At 32.2% G+C, this 20,372-nt stretch overlaps 2 protein-coding genes and 1 long non-coding RNA gene across 8 annotated transcripts; 2 read left to right on the top strand and 1 right to left on the bottom strand.

Moving 5' to 3' along the window:
• The first annotated feature begins 2,598 nt into the window (after nucleotides 1-2,598).
• LOC111983955 (11S globulin seed storage protein 1-like) lies at nucleotides 2,599-5,165 on the top strand. The gene is made up of 3 exons (XM_065770870.1): nucleotides 2,599-2,688; nucleotides 3,735-4,049; nucleotides 4,764-5,165. Exons 1-3 carry the CDS (start codon nucleotides 2,599-2,601, stop codon nucleotides 5,163-5,165), a joined length of 807 nt encoding a protein of 268 aa, XP_065626942.1.
• A 1,208-nt stretch (nucleotides 5,166-6,373) lies between these two features.
• LOC112005660 (putative pentatricopeptide repeat-containing protein At1g12700, mitochondrial) lies at nucleotides 6,374-12,042 on the top strand. Of its 3 annotated transcripts, none has more exons than XM_065770923.1 (4): nucleotides 6,374-8,419; nucleotides 10,236-10,469; nucleotides 11,056-11,792; nucleotides 11,891-12,042. In XM_065770923.1, exon 1 carries the CDS (start codon nucleotides 6,557-6,559, stop codon nucleotides 8,354-8,356), a length of 1,800 nt encoding a protein of 599 aa, XP_065626995.1. In that variant the 5' UTR covers nucleotides 6,374-6,556; the 3' UTR covers nucleotides 8,357-8,419; nucleotides 10,236-10,469; nucleotides 11,056-11,792; nucleotides 11,891-12,042. The 3 variants fall into 3 exon arrangements, with proteins under 3 accessions (XP_065626995.1, XP_023893723.1, XP_023893724.1); XM_024037955.2 differs by lacking the exon at nucleotides 11,891-12,042 and adding an exon at nucleotides 9,459-9,583 and having other exon boundaries at nucleotides 11,056-11,881; XM_024037956.2 differs by lacking the exon at nucleotides 11,891-12,042 and having other exon boundaries at nucleotides 11,056-11,881.
• A 3,015-nt stretch (nucleotides 12,043-15,057) lies between these two features.
• On the bottom strand, nucleotides 15,058-20,330 carry LOC112005611 (uncharacterized). 4 transcript variants are annotated; one of them, XR_002882261.2, is made up of 8 exons: nucleotides 20,052-20,330; nucleotides 18,070-18,214; nucleotides 17,813-17,906; nucleotides 16,826-16,918; nucleotides 16,477-16,504; nucleotides 16,252-16,382; nucleotides 15,672-15,750; nucleotides 15,058-15,301 (listed from the first exon to the last, which is right to left on the bottom strand). It is a non-coding gene; the product is annotated as an uncharacterized LOC112005611 (long non-coding RNA). The 4 variants fall into 4 exon arrangements; XR_010627997.1 differs by lacking the exon at nucleotides 16,477-16,504; XR_010627998.1 differs by lacking the exon at nucleotides 16,477-16,504 and having other exon boundaries at nucleotides 18,093-18,214.
• Nucleotides 20,331-20,372: the final 42 nt, after the last annotated feature.

Here is a 20,372-nt window from a genome sequence, read left to right as displayed (position 1 = left end):
TTATTAATACATTTTTTATATTCCCTATTTATTTAGTAAATTTTGCTTATATAGGATTCAACTCCTTCTTTGAACCCATGTACTCAATTTTAGTGGATGCCTGTCTTCATTGGATGCCTTTCTCAAGTCATTTCTTCTTATTAGAAATGACTTGAATTTTCTATCTGTTTCTTATTTATTTTATATATATATATATATATATTTATATATATATGGTTAAACTCCTTACTCATTCAAATTCTTTTGGCAACTAAACTCCACATTCTCTTTGAATTCATGTACTCAGCTTAGGAATTTACTGAAGTGTGTTTTTGGTGGATGCCTCTCTTTGTTGGACAGGTTAATTGGTTCCTCTATCTAGAAATGACTTGACTTTTTGCATTTTTGAAAGGTTCTAGAGGGTATTGTTTGTGAATGCCATTATTAATTTAACAGTTACAATTTCCTTAATTTTTAGTTTTAACTAGTCGTAGACTCATGCAATGTATGAAAATAAATAATTATTTTATTTAGTATTATAATGTATAATTTTTTCTCTAAAATGTTTTGAAGTTAATTTGTTCTCTCTAAAAATTAAAGAATTATTCATTCTAGTTAGGTCTACTTCAGTCTCATTTGGTCTATTTTGGTCTAATTTGGTCCATTCAGTCAATTTCGGTCCCCTTCCGTCTATTTTATACTAATTGGGCCTTAAATTTATTTTATTTATTTTTATTTTTTTTATGTCGGCTGCATTTTCAAGTTAAGCTCAAAAATTCTTTTTTTTTCCTTAATTTTTGGGTTGAAAGTATTAATTTTATTATATTTGAGCTAAAATCTTTAATTTTGAGTCAAAAAAATACAAAGAATATAGGCATTAGAAATATGAGCCCTAAAAATGATAAATATTCAAAAGTCTTATTCGGTCCATTCTATCCTCTTTGGTCCAGTTTGGTCCTATTTGGTCCATATGATCCTTTTCGGTCCATTAGTCTTATTCAGTCCACTTTGATCCTATTTAGTCTTTATTGGTCATATTCTATCAACTTCAGACCATTTTGTCCACTTTGGTCCTATTCATTCCATATTGGTTTTATTTGATCCATTCTGTCCACTTTGATCCTATTCAGTCCATTCTGTTACTTTGGTTCAATTTGGTCCTATTCTGTCCATTCTTTCCAATTTGGTCTACTTCAGTTCTATTTGGGCCATTCGATCTATTTTGTGCACTTTGGTTCTATTTGGTCCATTTTGTCCACTTCGGTCCTATTCCATATTGGTCCTTTTATGTCCACTTTGGTCCATTCTGTCTACTTTGGTCCAATTGCATCCCTACCGTTCTATTTGGCCTATAATGTTTATATTTGGTTCATTCGGTCTAATTCTGTTCTTTCGGTCCACTTTGTTCCATTTAGACCATTTCGGTCAATTTTGATCCATTTTTTGTGCATTTACATAGTTGGAGAAGATATGTTTAGGTTGAAAAACACATATTCTAATCCAAATTTATTAAGACAAATATATAAATCTCAAACTCGTAATATCTAAAATCTTAAGCATAACATTTATTGTTACTACACTTTTGTTGAGCCGCATTAACATAGCATTTTAGTCCACTTCGGTACCGTTAAATTTAAGTGAAAGTATTTCTAAATATAAAAATAATGAGTATACAAATGTAATTTTTAGGGCAGTTATTCATTTGTTTTAATATCATTACTTTTAAATGAATTGCATAAAGTTTTATTTTTATTTTTTATTGGATAAATGAATTGCATAAAGTTGATTATACATTTAAGCAATATATATCTGTATATATTAAGAGGATTTAGAAAGTTAGTTATTACTTTTTTTCTGTAAAAAATAGCCCTAAATTAATTAACCAACAACTTAAAAATGGGGTTAAAATAGTAAATTGGAAAAATAAAGTTAGTTATTTCTTTTTTTACTGTAAAAAATACCCCAACCTAAAACTTAAAAATGGGGTTAAAATAGTAAATTGACAAAAATAATAAATTCCTACTTCTATGTTGAAATGCCTTCCTACTTCTAATAAATTCCTACTTCTACTCTCTAACTCCCTACAAAATAGAATCACTCTTTTGTTAGTTTTAAAACTCTTCCAATCTACAAAACTCACCCCATGTATTCATTTTTTTTTTTTAACTTCATCACGATGTATTTGTTTCTTCTATCCCCCTTTTTTTTTCAAATTAAAAAAAAAAAAAATTCATTACTCTAATCTCACGTTTTTATTTTCCCAAATCTCTTCTTCTTTATTAAAAAGAAAAAAGACTCATACTATAAAACAAGTACTATAACTTCTATCTATTCTTATCATCCCAACATCCCCACTAAAAAGCAGTTACTACTATGTAATTTCTCACGCTTTTATTTTTATTTTTCACTTTCTCACTCACGATCTCCTTATTATCACTAACCTCCACGTTTGTTAGTCAGTTTTATATCTATCTTATATTTGTGAAGGCCAAGTTTCATTCTCATCAATCTCATGTTTCTTTTTCTCTGTAAATTTTTTTGACAATTTGTTCAATTTGTGCTTTTCAATGGTTATTTTTTAAAATTAAGCCAAACTTTAGCAACTAATTGATGACTTCAATGGATTTGATGTTAGAGACACATTTTATGGGGTTTGGAATTGAGATTGGCAAATGCAATCAAGACTCAAACCATTCGTTGAGCAGACAGGTATCTTTCAAAATTCTTGGTAGTATTGATTTATGCATTTGTGGGGGAAATAATTTCTTCATCACACCCTTACGATTTTTTTTTTTTTTTTTTGGTGATTGGAAAAAACAGAAATCCCAAATTATAATAAATGCAAATTATTAATCTTTACCCAAAAAATAGAAGAGCCTCTGAGCACGCGCGTGCTCAGAGGCTAGTATATATTAAGAGGATTCAGAAAGTTAGTTATTGTCTTTTTTTTTTTTTTCAAAAATACCCCTAATTTAATTAACTTATTCTTTTTCCTAAAACATAAAAATGAGGTTGAAATCGTAAATTGATAAAAAAAAAAAAAAAAAAACCTACCCATGTTTATAAAACTACCCCATGTTCTATAAAACTTCCCACTACCCTATGTACACAACCAAAACTACTCCCATGTTCCAAAAAAAACTACCCAAAGTTGCTAAAAAAAAAAAACCTACAAAAAAAAGAGCCTCATTGCAAGTGCAAAACACGTGGGATGAGGCTGATATATATTAAGAGAATGAATCATTACCCTTAACATCCACAATCTCCCAGTCCTTCGCTGGCTCCAACTCAGTGCTGAGTTTGGAAGGCTCCAGAGGGTAAGATCATTAGTATCGACTGTGCTAAAAGATTATGTTATTTTAACGTATCAAAAAGTTATTTTATCTTTTTTAATATACAACTTTACAATATATTTTACATTACATCTTCTATTTTTTTTTTATTTAAATATTATTTCATTATTCATTTTAATTTTAATTTTTTTTGGTTCCCAATGGTAATTATTCTTATTTTTTCCTGTTTGGTGTTAAATATTTAGTATTTAGTAGTTAGTACACCTAATGCTAGTGTTCTAATGCTTACCAATGCTATGATTTACTTAATAAATATATTTTCCTTTTTTGATATTAAGATTTAATTAATTTAGAGCAATATGAGTACAACTCCATTACAAACAAAATGAAATTGAAAAAAGAAATTAACATATATATGCAGGATGCTATTTATGCTCCTCATTGGAACCGGAATGCACATAGCGTGATTATGTATTAAGGGGTCGTGCCCAGGTTCAAGTGGTTGACGACTTTGGTCAAACTGTGTTTGATGATGAGCTTCAACAAGAACAAATCTTAACCGTGCCACAAAACCTTGCTGTGGTGAAACGGGCTGTGGTGAAACGGGCTGTGGTGAAACGGGCTAGTAGTGAGGGCTTCGAGTGGGTGGCCTTCAAGACAAACGACAGGGCCCAGATTTCTCCTCTTGCAGGACGAACCTCTGTCCTCAGGGCCATTCCAGCGGACGTACTAGCCAACGCTTTCCAACTCCGCCAAGAAGATGTTTCAGAGCTGAAAGTTAATATGGAGCAACAAGGGAACACGCTACTAAGACCCTCTAGATCTTCTTCTCAGTGGAGGGCTATAGCTTAGATGAAAAATCTAATGTAACTAAACTGTGTCGAAACTGTAACATGCGACACTTAGTTCTTGCTTTTTGTAAGGTTGCAAGACTCCTCTCATAAATAATCAATGCTAAGGAGAGTGTCTGCTTAAATAAATCACAGTTATGTGTATCTTTGTGAGCTTATAATAAGTTAATAAAATCCTATTATATATGGTTCGTTCGGCTAAATTTTGTTTATAGATTTATTATTTTTTCCTTCATATTTTTATGGTCTTCTTTTGACTAATCAATGTTGAGGAAAAGTTTCTACCCAAGTAAATAAGTACTGGATATGTACCTTTATGGGAGTTATAATAGGTTAATGTAATGCTATATATTTTGTCTCAAAAAAATATAATGCTATATATAGCTTGTTTGGCTAAATTATGCTAATACATTTCTTTCTATTCCCTATTTATTTAGTAAATTTTGTTCATAAAAAAAAAAAGTAAATTTTGTTTATATTCGATTCAACTCCTTCTTACTCATTCAAGTTCTTTCTTCTTACTCATTCAAATTCCTTTGATAGCCAAATTAACTCCACCTTCTCTTTGAACCCATGTACTCAATTTTAGTGGATGCCTNAAAATGAAATTGAAAAAAGAAATTAACAAATATATGCGCAGGATGCTATTTATGCTCCCCATTGGAACCGGAATGCACATAGCGTGATCTATGTATTAAGGGGTCGTGCTCAGGTTCAAGTGGTTGACGACTTTGGTCAAACTGTGTTCGATGATGAGCTTCAACAAGATCAAATCTTAACCGTGCCACAAAACTTTGCTGTGGTGAAACGGGCTAGTAGTGAGGGTTTCGAGTGGGTGGCCTTCAAGACAAACGACAGGGCCCAGATTTCTCCTCTTGCAGGACGAACCTCTGTCCTCAGGGCCATTCCAGCGGACGTACTAGCCAACGCTTTCCAACTTCGCCAAGAAGATGTTTCAGAACTGAAAGATAATATGGATCGACAAGTGACCCCTCTAGTAAGGCCCTCTAGATCTTCTTCTCAGAGGAGGGCTATAGCTTAGATGAAAAATCTAATGTAACTGTGTCGAAACTTTATCATGCGACAAGTAGTTCTAGCTTTTTGTAAGGTTGCAAGACTCCTCTCATAAATAATCAATGCTAAGGAGAGTGTCTGCTTAAATAAATCACAGTTATGTGTATCTTTGTGAGCTTATAGTAAGTTAATAAAATCCTATTATATATGGTTTGTTCGGCTAAATTTTGTTTATAGATTTATTATTTTTTCTGAATATTTTTATGGCCTTCTTTTGACTAATCAATGTAGAGGAAAAGTTTCTACCCAAGTAAATAATTACTGGATATGTACCTTTATGAGAGTTATAATAGGTTAATATAATGCCATATATAGCTTGTTTGGCTAAATTATGTTAATACATTTTTTCTATTCCCTATTTATTTAGTAAATTTTGTTTATATACGATTCAACTGCTTCTTACTCATTCAAGTTCTTTCCTCTTACTCATTCAAATCCTTTGATAGCCAAATAACTCCAACTTCTCTTTGAACCCATGTCTCAATTTTAGTGGATGCCTCTCTTCATTGGATGCCTTTCTCAAGTCATTTCTTCTTATTAGAAATGACTTGAATTTTCTATCTGTTCTTATTTATTAATACTTATATATTTTATGTATGTACAAACGGTTAAACTCCTTACTCATTCAAATTTTTTGGTAACTAGACTCCACATTCTCTTTGAATTCATGTACTCAGCTTGGAATTTACCAAAGTGTGTTTTTGAGTGGACGCCTCTCTTTGTGGACATGTTAATTGTTCCTCTATCTAGAATGACTTGACTTTTTGCATTTTTGAAAGGTTCTGGAGGTATTGTTTGTGAATGCCATTATTAATTTAACAATTATAATTTCCTTCTTAATTTTTAGTTTTAGCTAATTGTAGACTCATGCAATGTCGAGAATAAATAATCATTTGTTAATATTATATTGTATAATTTTTTCTCTTAAATTTTTGAAGATAATTGGTATTCCTAATTATACATAAATACATACATATATATATATATATATAAATTATTCAAATGATTCATTCTCTTAAAAGATATTATCATGATAATCAAAATTCATATACTTAAAAATTTAATATAATTATGTCAAGAAATTTCATATAAATTTGTTTCATTTATCAGAAGAAAAAACCTTAAAAACTATAAAGTAAGAAAAAAAGAAAATAAAACCCACCTTTTACGGAACAGTGTAATCTGCCACAGTGCCACTGCATCTCTCTCTCTCTCTCTCTCTCTCTCTCCTCTACGATCTACCACTGCTTCTCCATTGAAGCTCATTAGCTCCACCGAAACCCGACCCGAATTTTTAGCTGGATCTACCACCACAAAACGTAATTTCTGTCAAATTTGCTTCTTCTTCATCTTCAGGAAATGGGGTTTTCTGCTAAATCAACAAGCTCTCTTCTTTTTATATGCAATCGCGTGAAAATTACGGTACGCCTTCCGTTTCATTCTTATTATTATAATTCTACTCTTACTAGTAGAGAAAATGTGGAAAGCCCAAATGGGTTGTTGGAATATGTGAGAGTTGATTGCAAATCTAGAAGCTTTAGGAATCTTGATCATGCCTTAGACCTGTTTGATAAAATGCTTCACTTAAGCCCTTTGCCTTCCATTGTGGATCTCACTCAGTTTTTGGGTGCCATTGCAAGAATGAAGCATTACTCAGTAGTCATTACTCTAATTGGACAAATGGAATCGTTAGGAATTGCTCCCAATGTTTATACTCTCACTGTTTTGATTAACTGCTTTTGCCACTTGAACCGAGTAGATTTTGGGTTATCTGTCTTGGCAAGACTTTTGAAACTTGGTTATCAACCAAACCATATAACTCTAAGCACTCTTGTCAAAGGCCTCTGTCTCCAAGGCAACATTGCTGGAGCTGTGAGGTTGGTAGATGAAATGGAGAAGAAAGGCTATGAACCTAATGAAATTACTTGTGGAACAATAGTACATAGTTTGTGTAAGATTGGTGAGACTGATATGGCTATTAGATTACTTAGGAAGATGGAAGAAGGGAAGTTTAAACCTAATGTGGTGCTCTATGGCACAATCATTGACAATTTATGTAAGGACAGATTGGTAAGTGACGCTTTGAACTTTTTATCTGAAATGATGAGTAAAGGCATTCAACCAAACATTATAACTTACACGTGCTTATTTCAAGGTCTATGCAATTTTGGCCGGTGGAAGGAGGCTACTACTTTATTGAATGAGATGGTGCAAAGGAAGATCATGCCAAATGCACATACCTTCAACATATTGGTGGACACACTTTGCAAAGAGGGGAAGCTGACAGAGGCAAAAGAAGTTTTTGATGTGATGATTCAAAGAGGCATTGATCCTGACACTGTCACTTACAGTTCTTTGATTGATGGATACTGTTTGCAAAACAAAATGGATGATGCAGTCAAAGCATTTAATGTGATGGTTGAGAGGGGTTGTTCACCTAATGTGTATAGCTATAGCATATTGATCAATGGATATTGCAAGAATAAAAGAATTGATGAAGCAAGGAGTTTGTTTCATGAAATGTCCAACAAAGGAGTGACACCCAATGTTGTGACTTACAACACTCTTATAAGTGGTTTTTGCCGAGTGGGGAGACTCCAGGCTGCACTAGATCTATTCCATAAGATGCAGGCTTGTGGCCAACCTCCAAATCCCCAAACCTATGCTATATTGATGGATGGCCTTTGTAAGAATAAACAAATTGTTGAGGCAATAAAATTGTTTCAGGGGATGGAAGACAAAACGCTGGGCAACGATATTGTGATTTACAGCATATTGATTGACGGTTTGTGTAATGCTGGGAAACTTACAGCTACAAGAGAACTCTTTTATAGTCTACCTGCGAAAAGATTGCAACCCAATGTTCGAACTTACACCATAATGCTCAAAGGGCTTTGCAAAGAGGGACTAATAGATGAAGCGAGTGAGCTGCTTGAGAAAATGGATGGGAACAGTTGTTCACCTAACGATCATACATATAACACAATCATACAAGGGTTATTGCAACACAATAAAACATCAAAGGCAATGAAATATCTTAAAATAATGGTTGACAAGGGTTTTTCAGCAAATGCAATGGTTGCAACCATGTTGGTTGACTTGCTGTCATCCAATCAAGCAGATAAGAACATTCAAGAATTGCTTCAAAAGTTTGTGTGAAGGGGTTTTAGTTTCTCAAGATCGAGGACAAGTTTCATATTTTTACCCATCACATTTCAATCTGTAAGTGACATGTATTTGTTTTGAATAGATTTTCTATTTTTTATAAGATGATATTTCTCATCATTTTTATGCGCAAGATTGATATTTCTCATCATTTATATGCGCAAGATTGATTGTTCCTTTAATTGATTGTTGAGATTTCATTGTGCACTCATGTTGTTGCTTTCGATCTATTTTCATGTATGGTTATTTCAAATTTTTTTTAATGTAAAGTTAATGCGAAAATAGTTGTTCTAAAGTTTGGCCTTCTTTGTGGTCATACATCCATTAGCTAGTGGAGAATAAATGTTCCCTCCAATAAAATTAAGTGTTGGAGTTGCATGTTACAATAAAAATATATATTATGCTTAAATTTAAGGTGTAGTGAATACCTTACTTCTATTTCTATTATGAATTTGTCTTAGTTTTGCATGCTTTCCTGAACTGTATATTGACACTAGAGTTGGGAGTTGACTAGTGGTAGATCATATTTACTAATATTAGTTTGTAATTTTGTGGAACGAATGAGACATTTGTAATTATTTAAGGAATACTTGTTGCTTAGTTATTTGTGCAATCCATTTGTTCATGACTTTTTTCCCCCAAAATTCTTCATTAATGAATTCTATTTGTGCATTTGGGTACTTTGTCCCAGACTTGGGGTTTGTACATTGTGAAGTTCTTTAGGAAGCTAGAGGAATTTATTATGAATGTGTTTTCTTATGTACTTATAAAAGAAAATAGTGTCTTCTTATGTAGATGATTTGTTTGGTGATTAATTTGCTTGTGATCCTTTCCTTTTGGTTTCTGGGTTATGTAGAATTGGTGGTACAGATTTAAGGGTTTTGGGGTTTTGAATTTTATAAGGGTATCTTAACTAGGATATAGAAAATAATTATGATTTTTTGTTTGATTCATGATTGAAGGCAATGTCAAATTACCCATCATCTAAGTCACATTTTTGTAGTTTTAATGCCTCTGTGATTATATAGGAACCTATTTCAATGTCCTTTTGCAAATATGTGTTTAAAGAATTTTTATTTTTATTTTCCAAAAAAAGGAGAAAAAGACGCATCATTGAGGACCTGTGATCCCTCAAACTCATCTGAAGATCTCTCTTCCAGATCAGATTTTCTGCCAAGCTTCAGGTCCTCCACAAGTCCTTTTTTCTTCTGCCTTACTAAGGTATTGGAACCAACCATCTACTACCCTCTTTGCCTTTGGGCTCCAGCTCAATTGAATTTCATGAAGATTCCTTCAAATCCCAGTCCATAGCAAGTAAATCTCTTTCACTACTTATCCAAAAAAAAAAAAAAAATCACAGTATGAAAATAAAGCAAATGCTTCAAGCAGGATTAAAATGAAAGAATCAATGGTATTTTTTTTTCTTTTGGCTAAATCTTATATATATGGAGCTTTGTTACTTTTAAAACTTGATTAGTTTCTCCATGACGGCAGTTTAAATGTGCAAAACCTTTTTTTGTTAAAAAAAAACTTCTTTAAGAGTATGTAAAGCTGCTGGAGTCTGTACACTTGTATTGGAAGGACATAGTGATGTATTGGGATTAATCATCTCTTAAAATGATTCTTCCTTATTTGAAACTCCCATATTAAATGTTGTACAAAGTCGAACCTCTCTGGCCTCAATTGTTCTGTAAAATTCTAGAGTCTGAAGTGGTGTGTAGTAATAACATTATACTCTCTTCTTTTTCTATCCTACTTGGTATCTGAGGTGGCATGCACTATTTGATTGTTGGTTGATGCTTCTTTCCAATGGTCAATGTTTCAGTAGTCACTTCTTTGTGCTATCAATTTTTATGTTGTTCTATATGTACAGGTGCTTAAGTTTAATGTGACTACTGCTTCAAAATATCACACCGTGAGGCTATGGAAGGCAATTGGAAAAGGTGGAAAAAGAAAAAGCTACAGTTGGTAGTTAGATTAATTTCCTGACTAAATAATAGTCAACTTTTGTGGAGAAATTACTACCAAAGCATGCTTTTCATGGTTGATAGCAATGACCATGACAATGGTTGAGGCCAGGCATAATCTGCACCGGATGTTGAATGAGGTAATTAAAGGTTCCATCCTGATATCAGCTCAATGAACGTATAATATGTTAAGTTAGTTATACAGCCTTAAAAGGAAATAAAAATTTAATCTTTGAAAATTTGATTGTGTTCTTACATTACTCTTCTACTAGAAACCTAGGGTGCACGGACATGGGTATGGGTATAATACGGTGACATGAGCAATTTTTTAAAAATTATAACATGATATGGTAGATAGGACACTATTATGAGACAGGTACGACACAGATACGACATTGGTACAGGAACCCAAATGAAGTGTCCGTGCTTCATAGAAACTAATACTATATAAATATGATCAACAATTCTCATATTGAATGAAGTTGGATCATTTTTTGTTGTTGTAAACATTGCTATTGTAATACTGTTACTTAATGCATTATTCCAATTTAATTGTTTTGTTGGAATTAATGACATGTATACCCCTTCATCTTATAGAGTAAAAGGGACCTAAAATTGTCGGTTTACATTCCTAACTGTAAGCAAGTAGCACATTTAGTTACCTACTATGTCCAAGTTTTGTTGAAAATTTTCTTGTGCATAATATAATTCTCGTTGAATGCCTAGGCTGCATTGAGGGATGCATTGCTGCTTGTATTTCCAAAGAAGAAGGATCTTCCAAATGCCGTGGATGCCACTGATAAAACTTGTTCTTCAATCCTGGACAATGCCGCCACTGGTGCTATATGTGCAAGTGTAATGGTGAATTGGTTGATCATCTTTTTCTTCATTGTCCGGTTGCAGTGGATATGTGGGCTATGGTGTTCGGTTTGTTTGGAGTGAGCTGGGTTATGCCGCAATTTGTTGTGGAGCTTCTAGCATGTTGGCAAGGCAGATTTGGCCATCATTGAAATGGGTATATATGGTTGATAGTTCCCCATTGCTTATTGTGGTGCCTTTGGAGGGAGAGAAATAGTTGGTGTTTTGAAGATAAGGAGAGATCCATATCAGACTTGAAGCTATTTTTCTTTAGAACTTTAATGGATTGGTTGGCTACTTTGCAGAACCAATCATTTTTATCTTTTCTTGATTTCTTAGATTCTTGTAATTTTTGTTCTTGATTGTTTGGCCCTTTGCACACACCCTGTGTATTAGGGCGTTCCCTTTTTTTGATATCAATAAACTTTTTATTTATCAAAAAAAAAAAAAAAAAAGTATCCTATGCATGGGAAATTCAATAATATCCACCAATTGGGGCCATTTATGTGGGTTCTATTATAGGTATATCCAGAGAACATGTGCCACTTCTAGGGAATGGCTGTACAAGGGCCTAGACTGGCTTTTCCACAATATTTCTATTAAGGGTAGGCTCTAGTGTTGTATTCAAATTCATTCCTGATAACCTTATGTATAATTATGGACTTGTTATTTGAATTTGTCTCTATGTTTTTGGTTCTTGCAGGCTTATGAGATCAGTAAATATTCAGTAACATTTTTGGCCTACAGTCTCTGTCAAATGGGATGTTAGTGTTGTTATGTGGTGTTCGTGCATTTTACATTTGATATTGTCTTAAGAATGTATCTCTTTGTTTAGATCATTGTTACCATATGATCAAATTGACACTTGCCTTGTAGATTCTAAAAAATTAATGATTCACAGTTCATAGATATAAACCTCTTTATTTTGGGATCCCCTTGTTTTTGGCTTCCCTTTAATGGATATGGTTGAAATATCTTGTCTGCTCCCCTAATTTCCATTTTTGATTAAACGGTTAATTCTCCTATTCCTATATGGTGAATGCTATGGGTACTGGAAGATCCATTTATGTTTATCTTTTGTGAGTCACCAATCTCTTTAGCTAAAATGGGAGTAGTGGTACCTTAGTTTCTAGGGTCTTGATTATGGTATAATTGATCTGATCTTCTTTTCCATATGGATCCTCTTCAATGCATAAATACATTGAAAATGTGGTTGAAATTGAATGCATAACCATCAGGATTTTGGTTAAAACGCCATAGGTGTTTGATTGCCGGCCTTAATGGACTGACAAATGGTTGGGTACATCTCAGTGGTATGGGTTTTAAAAAAAAAAAAAAAAAATTCAGATAAAAACTAAAAGAACTATATGTTGAGCAAAGGTTTTGTTGAATAGGTGAATCATTATGCCATTGTGAAATCCTAAAGAAGGGTGATCACCCATTTAGGGCTCACATAATTCCACTACTTTGGTATTGGAATAATTTCTTTCCTCCTTATTGTAGCTCATGGTTAGTACATGACTTTGACCAATATTTAAGTTTAGTATTGACGGTTCACATTGTGGAAAATGGGTTAAAAAACATCTATTTCTTCAACTTTTGGCTTAGTTATTGTTCTGTGTTTTTTCTTTTTTTGGAAACCTTTGTTCAGTGTTTTCTAAGGTACCAAGAAAATGTAATTCATTCACCATTTTGAGTTCCCTAATTTATAAATTCGAGTCATTTCAACTAAATGACACCTAACATATCTCCTTTTTTTTTAACAATTTCACTAAATAATAAGAGTAATATACTTGAGAAATTCCATATAACTATATAAATTTAAACAATATCAATATATTATAAACTTGGTTTTCTTGAATTTCCATCCTTCTATAGTAATCCCTTTGTGTTCCAAAAACTAATTCCGAATTGTCTTGGGTTTGCACTTTGCAACCTTCATTTTATCAAAGGCAAACATAATAAAACCGGAAGTGCCAATTAAGCAAATATTACTTTCCATTAAAAGTATGTTCCAATTATTCAAGTTATGTAATAAAGTAAACTAATCATTTATAAAACCAATTTAAATCTAATCCATAACCCAAAAACTAGATATGATTAACGAAATATTATCATACCAACTCAATTACAAAGGCTTTACACAATAAAAACTCTAAAAGCTCAGCAAGCAATTCTGTGTGTTCAGATTAGATTTTACTAATTTGTTTAAAGTAGATAAAAGCACTGTCATACTTAAAGTGAGGTTATACAAATTTATTGGATTTGTTAGTCCAAGTAACTCCCCATGTTCATTCTCAAAAAAAAAAAAAAAAGAAAAAAAAAAAAAAAAAAGCTAAACCAAAGGCACACAAGGGGGAGGGTCAAGTTGTAAGGATAGCATAAATTTCCAACCATTTAAAAAAAAAAAATTGTACATAAGTAAATAACTTAAATACATTAATTAAAAAAAGAAAAAAAAAAAAGAAAAAAGCTAAATCAAAGGCACACAATATGTGCATGACTTAAAGATACAACTTTGTCAAAATTAGTTTATGGTGTGTTTGGATGACATAATTTGGGCATTTAGATTTGGATTTGGGTGATTAAAATCCAAATAACTTATTTGAAAATTTTTAAAAAGATCAAGGATTTGGATTTGACAAATCCATCAAGAATTTTAAACTTTTAAAATGCTAAGATTTGAAATAATTCCTAAAATCAATGGATTTGAAATCCCTTGATTTCAAATCTATTAATTTAAAATCTAAATCCTAATCCAAATTCAAGTTCCCAAACGCAACCTCAATGATTTCAGGGCCATGAAGATCAAATTCTCCTTTGTCTAAGTAGATAAAAGTTATTCAAAAAAATCCAATCTACAATGTACAACTACAATGGAGAGAATTTTACTCCAAAATGAGTTGGAGAATATTATGCGATAACTCAAATGAGCAAATACATATACTTTTAGTCATTTTACCTATATAATAGTTGTATACTTTTTTAAAAAATGATTTTTTTTTTTTGAGAATCTTTTAAAAAATGATTTTATAAATCATATAATCTACATGTGAATAATCTAATGAACTTTCATATAAACATAGTGGATTGGATAAAATTTATGTTTGAGAATAATGCTGACTTTTTTTCACATCAATATTAGTATAATTCACCATTACGTGGTATGAGGAATGAATATTCTTTTCGATTTAGTAAATAATTAGTCATCAGTTTGGAGTCTCAGAAGAAAACTTTGGTCTATATCTAGTTAATTGGATGATTCACTTTGGTCTACTTATATTATCTCCCAAAAAAAAAAAAAAAAAAATCGCCCTAGTTAACTTTTTCTATATATTAAGAGGATTCAAAAAGTTAGTTATGGTTTCAAAAAATGTTAAAAATACCCTTAATCTAATTAGATAATCCTTATTCTTTTTTTTTTTTTAAAAAAAAAAAGAGGTTAAAATTGTAATTTAACAAAATTCAAAAACAAAAAAAAAAAACTACTAAAAAAACTTTTTTTTTCGTAAAAATTAGCACACTCTTTATTTAAATATATCTCACACATGTTTAATTCATTTTTTTTTCCTAAAAACTAACATACATTAAATTCAGCAGTTTACTTCATTTCAAATCTTAAATTTTAGTTTCTTAAAAATTTGTGACCTCACTATTGCAAATTCAAATTGAAAAATTACATTGAACTAAAAAAAAAAAAAAAAGTCTCATTGCATGTGCAGGAGCGCGTGTGACAAGACTAGTATTACATTAATTTTTTGCAAACATAATTTTGTTTAACGAGGACTTTTTTTTTTTGTGGGTAAAAAAAAAAAAAAAAAAAAAAAAANTAACCTGTCATTACATTATTAAAATCTCACATTTGAATAACACATTTATTTCAACAACACATTTATAAGGAAATGATCCATACATTCCAAAAGTAAAAATAAAACAAGTATTCGATTCAATCCATCCATACAAATTGTTTGCAACACATACAATAACACAAGATGTTTTATAACAATACAAAAACTTTAGCATAATATAATTAGGGCCAAAAGAAGATGTCCTCAAATGTCTTCAAGTAGTGCCAAAAGAAAATGCCCTAAAAGCCACCAATAAGAAATTTGCCCTAATATACGAACAATAATAAATTAAAAAAATAAAAATATTAACTATGTTAGAAGAAACATTTCTAACAACGCATTAAGAGTAGTTACACCAATGAATTAAAATCACAATTCCTAATATATAAGTTGTAGAAAGCAAATATACATTTTCAAGTGTAATGTAATACAATTAGTTTCAAATAATGCATTAGTCACACCATGTAATGCTACTCAATTGCTAAGATAAAATACTAACCAAAGTAATGAGAAACCAAATCAAAAACCATTCAAATAATTAGAAAATCTCACTCTCTCACAAACTGAAATGATAATTTATATCATGAGGAAACAAGGCATTATATAAAGAAAAACTCAAAGTAATGAAAGCTAAACCTGAAGCTCAGCTTCAAGCTCCTCACGCTCATGGCAATGGACATTGCATCTTCAACTCTCTTCTTCACCACACCATTCGCTGCAAAAAATGATAAACAAAACCAAATCAATCACACAGATAAAAAATAAAAATAAAATGAGAGAGACTTATATAACAATATATATAGAAGAAACTAGTCGCTAATCCGTGTGATGCATAGAAAAGTTCTTATAGGGTTAACCTGCACGATGGAGTCGTACCATGGACTCAAAATTGTCAAAAATGGAATTTTGAGCTTTTCAAGTGCCAATATTTTAGAGCATCTTGCTAGCTCTTTCATTGAGGCACTATGTCATATGAGACAACAAAGTAACTATTATGAGAATTTGATGAGAGAATTCTACATTGCATTGAAAGAAAATGAAAGTACATCAAGTATTTATACAAAGTCTGAGAGTAACTAACTTCTTACTAACTCCGCAATATACGAATCTAGCCTCTACAACCAATCAAATTAATAAACGTGTATATAAATAATAACTATGAATTAAACTAATCCTAAAGTACAGGTAGAATAGCTGTTTTAAATATAAACACTACCGTTTATACAATCACAGCTACAATTCTTCAATTGCTCTGTTCTGATACTCTGCCTCTCTGCCTGAGTCAACAACTAAAATCCAAACTTGCTTGACCTTCAACATGAGTCCTTGATCTTGTCCTTTTGATAACTATGAAACATCATTGGTTTCTTTGTCTTAATGGAATTGTCCATGTTGGTGTAAAGATTGACAAAAACACAAAGGCTTAAAAGAAAGTACTAACCTTTTTACATAGATATGGAGAGTGCCACCTAATTGAAAAATAAAAAAGTAACGAAACCCAGAAAATGAAAATTCCTAATAACAATTTAGGTAGAATTTGATCTTCTAGGTGTATACTTCTTTGACCCACATGAACTGCACTTGCACATAACTCTAAGATGGGGGGAAAATAAAATAATAAAGAAACATCTTAATGAATCCTTCAACAAAACAAACAAAAAGTTGTTGTAAGGATTGCATAAGAAGAAAATGAATGGTGGTGAGAAAGGAGTGCATAAAGGTCCTACAAGAATATTAAAGAAAAATATGTCAGCGTACATGTAATATTTGGAAATGAATTCAAGGCTTACATATGAAGGTTTGGAATATATGTTCCTTCCATGCCATTGCACACCACAACTACCCTCTCAAGTAGAACATTTTGTCCACTATTTTCTAAAGACCTGCTTCAAAAATTGTCACAAAATTAGGCTTCAAACCTGATGATAAATTCCGTAGTCTATAAAGTCAAATATACAATTGCCCTAAAAATCAACTGGAGGGAAAAGGATTGCACACACACACAAAAATAGGACAGACATACTTCACATTTGGCTAGTATTTTTCTGAAGCTATGACTCATAATTAGACTTTGCTTTACAATCTGCGCAATAGTAATCTATATTCTCTAGATCCTTTAAACCAAACACAAGTCAGTGAATAAACACATATATGACAGGAACAGAAATTGACATCACAATTCATAAATCAAGTGAATTAAGCACACCTTGAAAAGCTTGCTAGAAATATTCTCACACTTGACATGCACCCAAACATTACAACCCCATCACAACATACTTGATCAACATCTCTGAAAGCACAAAACATTGTAGAAGCTTACCCAAACTGTCTTTAACTAACCAAATTGCCCTAGAGTTCTATGTACTATCTACGTATAGAAAGAAGCCAAATGTTGCACTGTTGAAGATCCAAGCCAACAAATCAATTATGTATGTGCATATATACACAATATAAGGGAGCAAGATTCTCTAGTAATCCCAAATGAAAGACTGAATCTTATCCTAGAAAAGTATATATGATTTTGATTTACAGTCACCATAGTGAAACAAAACAATTCACATTAATGTTCCTATAAAACTGAACATGGGGTTCACTTCATTAGGATATCTAGAAATTGAACAGTACTTTTATGAAGCTGATATGTAGTAAACATTGCATATATCTCAAACAAAAAAAAATTAAGAATCAAACGTACTAAAGAAGAATGAGCAACTTTAATTTAGAATATTATTCTCCATAAACAATTAATAAAAGTAAGACATTGAAAGCATAATTACCACTACCACGGAGGAATAGTCTAGTTTCTCCATCAAAAAGAGTTCCTTTTGCCCGGTTATAAGCAAAGAAATCATTGCATAATTCATCTTCACCCTTCACCCAATTACACACAAAAAAAAAAAAAAAAATCAATTTTGTGTTACATAATTTTTCTTAGAAGATGAAGCTAATTATTACAGCATTTATCAAAGTAGTCTTGACAGCATTAAAGATAATAGTAAAGAATTGGACAAGGAGCATCTCAAAGTGATATTACCATGGAACAGAAGAAACAATTACCCCAAGGCATGATGAAAGCTCCAACAACGTGAGATCCAATTGGGTATCTGAAGAGTCAAGAAGGTGTAATAAATAATCCATGTTGCAATAGAGTCAAGCTTTTTTGCATTGTTTTGTACCTCCTGAAGCAAGGATATCAAGGGTGTTATTGGATGAGCAGATAACAAACCAAACAATAGATTAGTAAATTTGTGCATAGAGGCACTCTATTATCTATGACTTGTTGAATTCTACAATGCCAGCACCACTAATCTTTTTATTTTATTTTATTTTATTTTATATAATCATTAAAGAAGTATTCTTTAAACCATAGAAGTATATAAAACATTGAAACCATCAATTGAAATTTTGAAACTAAAGCAAAAAAAAAAAAAAAAAAAAACAAACAAACAAACAAACAAACAAACGGTGCTTTCAATCTTGGACCAGTCGAATGAAGCTGACATCCTAGTGGTTATTATCCCCCAAAAAAGTCCAAAGATCTGCCACCAAAGCATCCTTATCTTGTGTAATACTAAATAGTTCCTCGAACCTCTACTGCAACGGTAGCCTGCCACACCAGGAGTCAGGCTAAAACTTTATATAAGAGCCATCGCCTACCTTGAAGCTGATGAACCAGTTAAAACCCTCCCAGTCATCTCCCTTTGAACGCATTGAGCACATATTTATAGGATTCTTTCTTGTACTAGGAATCTTAGGCCTCCTAGTTTGACTGGTAAACTAAAAACCTAATAAAATGCTAACTTGGACCCAAATAAAATAAAACCTAAAACACTTAGTATCTCCTAGAAAATTCTAGACTCAACTAAAGTACCCAAAATACTCTTAATTTGCTTCATTTGCAGTAAATACAGATTTGCTGAATGCAAAATTGACCATAACTCATACAATAAAAACCCAATTAAAAAAATGTTTTAACCCTAAAATAGACATATCCATACCTTTAAAACCACACAATATTCACTTCATCGCTACATCATTAACAATTGCAATTTCTTAGCTTAGATTATCTAGCATTTTGTTCCCATTCTATTTTCCCTGTCTCTATGTTTCTACAATGTTTAGTAGACTCTTGGTTGTAGGAAGAAAACAAAGGATTTCTTGTTTGTAAGAAGAAGATGGCAACTTCTCCTGAGATACTATGTTGCTTGTGTCCTCCTCCTTTTCAACAATTTTTTGAGATGGTGACCAATATGAAATTTGATGAAAAACCAAATTACTCAAAGCTAATTTCCCTTTTTGACAACAACATGTGTTCCAATGCAACATTGCGACCTATCAGAACTGATGGAGCTATAAAGGTGGTTTGGTGTTTTAAACTTATTCATGGATAATCTCTTTAGTATTTGTTGTTGAATCTACTTATCCAAAATATATATATATATATATATATATATTTCTTGTTGACTCTTGCATGCATTATAGGATAGGTGGGTCAAAAAAGGGCAAGATCACTTGTTGAGTTAGAAGATGGTGGGCAGCTTAATAAGAAAGTTCGACTAGGAACTCCTGCCACCCAATGGATCTTAATCTATAATTCCCGATCAGCAATGAAGCAGAGGTGAATGACGCTCAAATATTCTGCATTTCCATACATGAAAGACCATCAAACATAAACAATGTTTGCCTCAAAAGTGAATCAAAGTTCCAAAATGCCATCTTTGAATCAAATCCAAAAATGGGTACTTGGGTTTTCTTGAAATAACACATTTAGATTTTTCTTTTTTTCAATTCTAACAATCACATAAAAACTAATGTCATTGCCAAAACATAACCATTTTCTCAGAACACCAACAAAAAAAATAAATAAATAAAAACCCAAAAAGATCCGAAATTGAAAAACGAAAAACCCTAGGTCACATCATGAAATTCCAAAATCTAAAATTGGAGAAAGAGAGAGAGAGACAGAGGAATCTAAGAAGCAAAAACGACAACGTATTGAGTAGAAAGAGAGACTACCTTCGGCACGGTGGGCTACGAATGGCGTTCACGATCGGCTACGATTGCTTGAGAGTGACTACCTTCGTCACAGTGGGCTACGATTTTGCTTCAGCATTGGGCTACGATTACTTGAGAGTGAGTGAGTGAGTGACTGAGTTTGAGAGGCGGAGCGAAAGGGTGTTCGTGAAGTGTTTGAACTTTGAGGATTTTCTAATGAGCCGTTTGAAAGTGCTGTGGTTTTGTGTTTTGGGTAATGGGATTTCGAGTCTTATAAACTCGATTTCTACGTGGCTCCACGAGGAAAATTTGTCCACCTAGGGGTGTTACGAAAACACTAAA

This window comes from Quercus suber, unplaced genomic scaffold (assembly GCF_002906115.3).
Source record: "Quercus suber isolate HL8 unplaced genomic scaffold, Cork oak 2.0 scaffold_37, whole genome shotgun sequence".
NCBI lineage: Eukaryota > Viridiplantae > Streptophyta > Magnoliopsida > Fagales > Fagaceae > Quercus > Quercus suber.
Note: the sequence above shows the minus strand (reverse complement) of the source record. Positions and strands in the feature narration are given on the sequence as shown.